This window comes from Phodopus roborovskii, unplaced genomic scaffold, assembly GCF_943737965.1.
Source record: "Phodopus roborovskii unplaced genomic scaffold, PHOROB, whole genome shotgun sequence".
Classification (NCBI taxonomy): Eukaryota; Metazoa; Chordata; class Mammalia; order Rodentia; family Cricetidae; genus Phodopus; species Phodopus roborovskii.
In genome coordinates this window covers 84,095-91,966 of record NW_026125955.1, presented here as the reverse complement: position 1 = coordinate 91,966, position 7,872 = coordinate 84,095, and the positions used below count along the sequence as shown (strand labels likewise).

The following is a 7,872-nucleotide window of genomic DNA, read 5'->3' as shown; positions in this document are numbered from 1 at the left end:
GCACAGGGACCCCAAGGCTAATAACACACTGCTAGGATGGAAGAAAATTAGCTTTGATTAGTCGAGTCATTTTCTAGCAGTTCGGAGAGTTCAAATGAGGCAAGACGGAAAGACAAGGAAGCTTGAGGAGCCGTGGGAAGGAAAATGAGTTCCTCAGCATTTGGTGAAAAAAATAAATAAATAAATAGATAGATAGATAGATAGAAAGAAAAGAAACTCTCACATGCAGAATTCCAAAGCAAGTTTTGGGTAAAAATGCATGCCTTGAGTCAGCTAGGTGGTTGTAAGTGAGGGCACAATGAAACCACTAAACTGGACCACTCTGTGGGTGTAAAAAGGAAAGGGCGATTGGAGGAAGGTCAAAGCTGCCATGGCTACCTCTTAGGGATAACTAAGGGACAGCGAGAATAGCAAAGAGGTGAGGAAAGCCTTGCCAGTATAAAGGGGGAGTAGCTGCCAGGAGGGAGATGTGCAAGCCAGAACAGCCAAGAAGTTTAGAGTAGCTAACCAGGAGGCTATGGTGGGGGCTCATGTGTGCTGCAGGTATGTGATAATAAGGAATCGGATGCCCCATTTGCAGAGGCTGTCAGAGGTAGGGAAGGGATGGCTCTTCCTGACAACAGAAACAGGTTTCTGAAGGATGCTGAGTGTAAGCTTTTGTCTACCCACCAGAAATCCTATTTACCCTGTCAGGGTCAGCCTGAGCTGAGCTCGGACTGTCATTTGGGGGACACTATCAGTGCCATTTTGGAGGGCTTGAAACCTAACAGTGGTGTGAAGCCAGCCTGGGCTACATAGACTTTACATCAAACCTAATACGGTAACAACAACAAACTACTTAGCACAGTACCTGAGATAAAATGATCAATAAATGCCATGTGTTCTTACCACCCTGCTGGGGTTCATCCAGCTCCAGAAATAGAAACAGTCCTGACACGGCTGCCAAATGCCTGACCCATGTATTTCCTGGGCCTCAGCACACTTTGAAAGAGTTCAAATCTCCGGGGGGCCCAGAGCAGCGTTACTATGGGCAGAAGAAAGACCCTGCACACACTCCACCCTATGGCCCAGTCCCTGGACCTCCTTGTGACTTCAGTGGCCTTTCCCTTGGGAAATTTGGGGCCAAAGGAAGAAAGTCTCAAGACCTAAGAATGTGAGAAGCAGATGCCCGGAGATAGGACTCTTCTTGATTTCAAGAAATTCTGGTCTTGCCTAGATAGACTCTCGTGGCAGCCTGGGGCTGGAAGCTGCATCCGGGAGCTTTTGGGAGCTTGGCTAGGGGTATATTGTGAGGAGCTAGGGAGGCTGCGCAGCAGCAGGCTAGGAGAGAGAAGGAAATGGCCCTTGTTCCTAAAGTAGGGGCCCTCCTTCCTGTGAGGGACTGGGCACAAAGGTGTCTGTCTCCCTGCCTCCTATCTCCCCAAACCACAGCTCAGAGGTGTGAAAGAATGAAAAACAACAGGGGGAGGGGAGGCAGAGAAGAGCCAGGTGCACATTTCACACCTTGACCACTGGTGAGGCCCCAGGCAGCTTCACTCTGACTAACTTCCTCCTCAGCCCTCCCTCCTGCAGAAGAGGGAGGGCGCAGAGTCCAGAACCTAGGCTGTGAGCTTTTGGCTAAGTAGATGGTTCTGACCTAGTCTTGGGATAGAAAAGGACTAAATTAGAAGCCCAGGTAAGGACTTGGCTCAGCTCTGTGACACAGGAACTTTCCAGGCTATCTAAGTTGCAAATAACAGCCGAAGCCCAGCACTGCAATTTTGAGGCTTTGTGAGTTGGTTTGGCACCAGAAGAGGGGAGCGGAGTTTTGGCACATACATTCCACACTTAGGGTGTACAGTCCACAGGGAAGCTCCATCAATTGCATGCTGTCCTTAGGCCCACTCCTCAGACAAGGAAACTGAAGCAGAAAGATGGAGTGCTTTCCTGGAGTTACAGCTGGGGAATTTAGCTAGAACTGGCAGGGCCCTCCTCTCTCAATCATGGCCAGGGACCACATTTTGGAGGACTAGCTCTCTTGGCCCAGGCCACAGCTATGAGCATATGCCCCAAAAGCTATTACCCTCCATTGTGGGCTCTCTTGGCTCTGGTGTCTACACTGTACTCACTTAGGCCTCTCAGCTATACCTGGCCTAAGCCCTTGGCCCAGGGCTAGATGCATAAGCCTGTGGCCATCTCAGCTAATCTTAGGACAGCTCTGCCAAGGGAACTGCCTGGGTATGGTTCTGACCTGTCCAGAGGTTGGCTAGGCTGGAACTAGGTAGGCCAGGAGTTCAGACAAGCTTGTTGTTCTGCCAATTGTATGGCAGTTATACAAGTCACTCAAGAGCATTGAGAGCCACAGCTGTTTTAGCAGGACCTGATACTGATGTCTGGTTGTGGGGCCTCAGAAAGGAAGGCTCTCCACACCTGATCTTCAGTCTGGCATCCCTCCCAGCAACCTGGGATGAGGATAATCTTCCCCTAGACAAATGAGACTGGGGCCCAGGAAGGAGACCAGGGATCCCTAGGCCTTTACACTTCACATAGACCTGTAATATTTTGGCAGCCCCTGGGAAGACACACACCAGACTGCCAGCTTCTGCCAACACAAGGTATTTCTAAAATGACCATCTGCTTCCCCCAGCTGTTCTTTTGTAAAGCAAAAGTCCCCTTTAATGCCAAAAGTAGGACAAGAAACACAGTGATAGACTAAGTCCTTGAAAATGAACAAGTAGCAGGGCAGTGGTGGCGCACACCTTTCATCCCAGCACTTGGGAGGCAGAGGAAGGCAGATCTCCTAGTTGGAAGCCAGCCTGACCTACAAAGTGAGTTCCAGGACAGCCAGAGCTACACAGAGAAACCCTGTCTCAAAAAAAAAAAAGAAAGAAAGAAAGAAAGAAAGGAAGGAAGGAAGGAAGGAAGGGAAGAAGGAAAGAAGGAAGGGAGGAAGGAAGGAAGGAAGGAAGGAAAAGTATATAGCCTTTGCAGGTTTTTCATTTGCATAAGTCACAAACAGGCATGGGGAAACTGGTGGGCACTAAAAGGATTTCGTGTTTCCCAGGCTTCTGTCTTTTCTGCTCCTACAGGTAGTTAATGCCAAGTCCTATACACCCTGACTGTCCTGGCCTCAGGAATCCTCCTAGTCCTCTCTACACAGCTCCTGAACTCCTCTAAGACCTCAGGTCCCTTTGATCTGAGCCCTACAGGTAACATGCTATTCCAGAGAAGTGTCCCATCTGTCCACAGGAAGGAAAGGGTATTGATTCTTGACAGGTGCATGTCATGTCAATAACCTTAGACTGAATTGGTGGAGCAATTTGCTTGAACACTGAGTGTCAGCCCAATGTGGTGACTCAGGAGGCTAAGGCGGGGGGGGGGGGTGTCATGAATTCAAAGCTAGCCTGGGCTATATTGAAGTCCTTGTCTAAGAAAAGTCACATATTAGACCAGACATGGTAGCCCACAACTTTAATCCCAGCACCCAGTAAGTAGAGGCAGGCAGATCCCTGTTGAGTTCTAGTTCAGCCAGTGTCACATAGTAAGACCCTGAAAAAAATTAAACAGTCCTGGCTTCCACTACCCAGCACTAATGCATGCATGGTATTGTTTTATATGGTGATTTGTATGTTTCACATGGTATGTAAGTAACGCTGAAGTATACATAATATTCTATGACTTGCCTCTTCTACTATGTAGGCATTGGCTCCCGTGTGTTCTGCCTTGTGAAAAAATATGGGAATCTCCACTTGTTTTTGGCTGGATGAATAAACCAGTTTATCCTTTTAAAAGGCAGTGAACTACCCCACCGTCCTGCCAACTGCTATGTGCAATGGTGCACTCCTATAATCCCAGCACTCAGGAGGCTGAGCCAGGAAGGTTGTGAGTTCAAAGTCAAGTTAGGCTATAGACTGAGACTGTGTCAGAAGAAAAAAAAAAAACTATTTTATGAGTGCTAACATTCTTTCCGGCCCACCCACTCTGAGATGGATCTGTAAAATCAGATAGAACCCTAGACAGAGTAGCACATGCCTGAGTTGCTGAGCAATGAACAAGAAGCATGATGCACCTGGCAGCAGGGCTGCCCTCCACTTCCCCATTGTGTGGCTTCAGACCTCTCCTCTCCCCTAATAGAACCTTCCCCCCACCCAGTCACCCCAGACCCTTCCCTACGGCCCAGACTTTCTTGCTCTGATACCAGATGGAACTCCAATATTCCTGATCACCTATAGTACCATCAACTGTGCTGCTTGTTTGCACTGCATAATCCCAGCTGCCAACCCCTGAGTTATCACGTATTTCCCAATTGCTGAGTGTGCTCCTGACCAGCTCCATCTGGTCTGGACACTATACGACATTCTAAACGACTTTGGGCTCATTATAACCCCATAATGGTTTTACATATACATATATATCTTCACCCATGCCAGGTCAGATCCAACCATCCCCAAATTAGGAAGAAAAGAGGTGGCATGCTGCTCTTGGTGACCTCCTCCCTTCCCATGCAACGATGATAGCAGTTTCTCGTCACACCCCACTCTAACCCGGTCCTCGTGAGACTCCAACCCCAGACTTGCTGGGGAGAAGGTACTTTCAGAAGGTGGGCTTCCCTTCTCCAGTCACTGCTGTTAAACCACACTTCCTGCCTGCTCCTAGTTATTTGTGAATGGTATTGAGTAGGACAAGAACCACAGACTTGGTGACTGTCCCAAGTTCCTGGCTAACTCCTTCCAAATGTATTCATCTGGCCACAGGCGTGGCAGAAAAGGGACCCGGTGGAGGGCTGATGTAGATAACCCTTTGGAAGAGGCTGTGCTGAGCCGTGAAGTCTTCACTTCCTCTGTTCACTGTAAGTTCCCAACCACAAGTGTTAAAGCAGAGAAGCAAGGAGTACACGACCTGACCCCAGCAGCCACAGCCAGAGTGCCAGCCCAGCCATGTATCTTGAGGTAAGTTCTGCTGCCCGGCTCAGATATGATATAGTGCCAAGTGGCCAAGCTCTAGTGCCAGGGACAAATCTGGGCTGTCCCACAGCCCAGGGGCCCAGAGCTGAGTAAGCAGTATGGAATGCATTAGTGGGGTTGGGTACCCAGTCTGGCCACTAACCACAGGTATGTCTCCTGCTTCTGTGGCTTGGATGGCTTATCTGAAAATGTCACATTGTAGAGACTCGATTTTGGTGATCTCTAGCTCTGGGACAGTTTGGTGTGAATGAGTGAAAGGTGAAGAGGATTCATGCTATCTAGATGAAATGATATACCCGCATCGATCTAGCTACTCGGGAAGCAGAGGTAGAAAGTTCACTTAAGTCCAAGAGTTTGAAATAAGCCTGGTCATCTTGGGGAAACCTACCTATTGGGGAGCTCAGTGGGTACCTAAGTGGTTGCATAAACCTCTAGGTAGGGATAGGGAAGCATGTATGGTGTATGTAAGGGTACACAGCAGTTTATAGAAAAGCCTTCTGTGAGGCCAGGAACTTAGGGTCACCGGATATAGGGCTGAGGTGGGAAAAGGAGGGCCAGGGACTAGAAGACAGAGAAGACGCCCCTGGGGAGGCAGGTGATTGATCTAGATGTGGCCATGATGTTGAGGCAGACAAGCCACAAAGAGTGAAGAGAAAGGCAAAGAGAATAGAAGGCTCCAGACCTGGAAGGAAGTTCCTCTTCCTGCAAAAGGACCCCTGGCCCATGTAATAATCCAGAGAGGCCCGAGGGGTTGCCAGCCTTTGAGAACGGGAGTCACCATCCCAGTCTGAGTAGATGGAGTTAAGGAGTGGGCCTGGGAGAAAGCGAAAACTCAAAGTCTGACTCAGACAGAGCTATTGCTAAGGGAAATACTCATTAAAATAAATGACAAGGCACAAAGGGGCAAGACAGTTGCCAGGCCTTTACAAAGAATGACCTTTCCTTCCCTCTTTCCCCTTCCTTGGGCAGGTTAGTGAACGTCAAGTGCTAGATGCCTCGGACTTTGCCTTTCTTCTGGAAAACAGCACCTCTCCTTTTGATTACGGGGAAAACGAGAGCAACATTTACTTCCCGCCCTGCGCACAGGACTTCAGTCTGAACTTTGACAAAGCCTTCCAGCCGGCCCTCTACAGCCTCCTCTTTTTGCTGGGACTGCTAGGCAATGGGGCTGTAGCTGCTGTGTTATTGAGCCAGCGTGCTGCCCTGAGCAGCACAGACACCTTCCTGCTTCATCTGGCTGTGGCCGATGCACTGCTGGTGTTGACCCTCCCACTGTGGGCAGTAGACGCTGCTGTTGAGTGGATTTTCAGCTCTGGCCTCTGCAAAGTGGCAGGTGCCCTCTTCAACATCAACTTCTATGCAGGGGCCTTCCTGTTGGCCTGCATAAGCTTTGACCGCTATCTGAGCATAGTGCATGCCACCCAGATCTACCGCAGGGACCCCAGGGTACGTGTAGCCCTCACCTGCATAGTTGTCTGGGGACTCTGTCTGCTCTTTGCCCTCCCAGACTTCATCTTCCTGTCGGCCAGCTATGATCAGCGCCTCAATGCCACTCACTGCCAGTATAACTTCCCACAGGTGGGTCGCACTGCTCTGCGTGTACTGCAGCTGATGGCTGGTTTCCTGCTGCCCCTTCTAGTCATGGCCTACTGCTATGCCCATATCCTGGCTGTGTTGCTGGTCTCTGGAGGCCAGAGACGCTTACGAGCCATACGGCTGGTGGTGGTGGTGGTGGTGGCCTTTGCTGTCTGCTGGACCCCCTATCACTTGGTGGTATTGGTGGACATCCTCGTGGAGTCGGGAGTTTTGGCCCGAAACTGTGGTCTAGAAAGCCGTATTGATGTGGCTAAGTCAGTTACCTCTGGCATGGGCTACATGCACTGCTGCCTCAACCCACTGCTCTATGCCTTTGTGGGGGTAAAGTTCAGAGAGCAAATGTGGATGCTGTTCATGCGTCTGGGCTGCTCTGACCAGAGAGGGGCCCAGCGGCAGCCATCATCTTCACGGCGGGAATCGTCCTGGTCTGAGACAACAGAGGCCTCCTACTTGGGCTTATAATTCTGCAATGAAACTGTAGCCTGTGCAACCCAGGTCCTTCTCCTCTGACTCACCCATAACTTTGCTGCTGGGACTCACTGGCAGCCCAGCATCTCCAGGTCTCCTGAGAACCACTCTCCTAGCTCCAAGGACAGCACTGTTACTGAGCCTTAGCTGCCATACCCTATCCTGCTATTTCAGAGCTAGCTGCCTGGAGCACCACCACCCTTCAAACGCAGCAAATAGAAGTCAGCGTTCCCTGTGGGAGGGGAGTGAGAGGTGAAGAGTATAGAGGACCAGGCCTTGCCTATGGTCCCCAGTATCTCAAGACTGCCCACTTTTATGCCTAAAACTCTGCTTAAACTTTCAATAAACAAGATAATGAGGACCAGGGTGTATTCCGTCATCATTTAGGCCAGGCCTGACTGGCCTCAGGAGTGTACTTCCTGCCTCATCCTGCCTGGCCTAGAGTGGGCCTTTCTGCCTTCCTGGGCTCTGCTGTGCCCTCTGCTGGACCCCTTGTTGCCTAGTGGCCCTACTAGACACCCGTATGTGCTTGGGTGGTGGCAGTGAATAGTTAAGCAACGAATTGTCTGGGTACACTTTGGGGCCACTAGACATTAATAAGCCAAAACTCCTGGATCCCAGCAGCACAGGCCAGGAGGGTGTGGTAAAAATTAACAAATACCAAGCAATCTATATTACAAAGCATAGAGGTGGCACACACTGAATCTGGGGCTGGGCATGATGGCAGGAGCTATCTGGAGTGGCTTCCTGGAGGGTTAAGGGGCAAGTGGCATCTCCAGGGGTAAGAGAAGAAAAGAATTTTTATTTCTAGTCAGAAGAGAGGGCAGTAGCAGAGGTGGAGAGGCTGAAAACAGCAATACTTTGG

The 7,872-nt window shown here is 50.1% G+C and overlaps 1 protein-coding gene across 1 annotated transcript; it reads left to right on the top strand.

Moving 5' to 3' along the window:
- Positions 1-4,770: 4,770 nt before the first annotated feature.
- Positions 4,771-7,368, top strand: Cxcr3 (C-X-C motif chemokine receptor 3). Its single transcript, XM_051179160.1, has 2 exons — positions 4,771-4,928; positions 5,913-7,368. Exons 1-2 carry the CDS (start codon positions 4,917-4,919, stop codon positions 6,999-7,001), a joined length of 1,101 nt encoding a protein of 366 aa, XP_051035117.1. The 5' UTR covers positions 4,771-4,916; the 3' UTR covers positions 7,002-7,368.
- Positions 7,369-7,872: the final 504 nt, after the last annotated feature.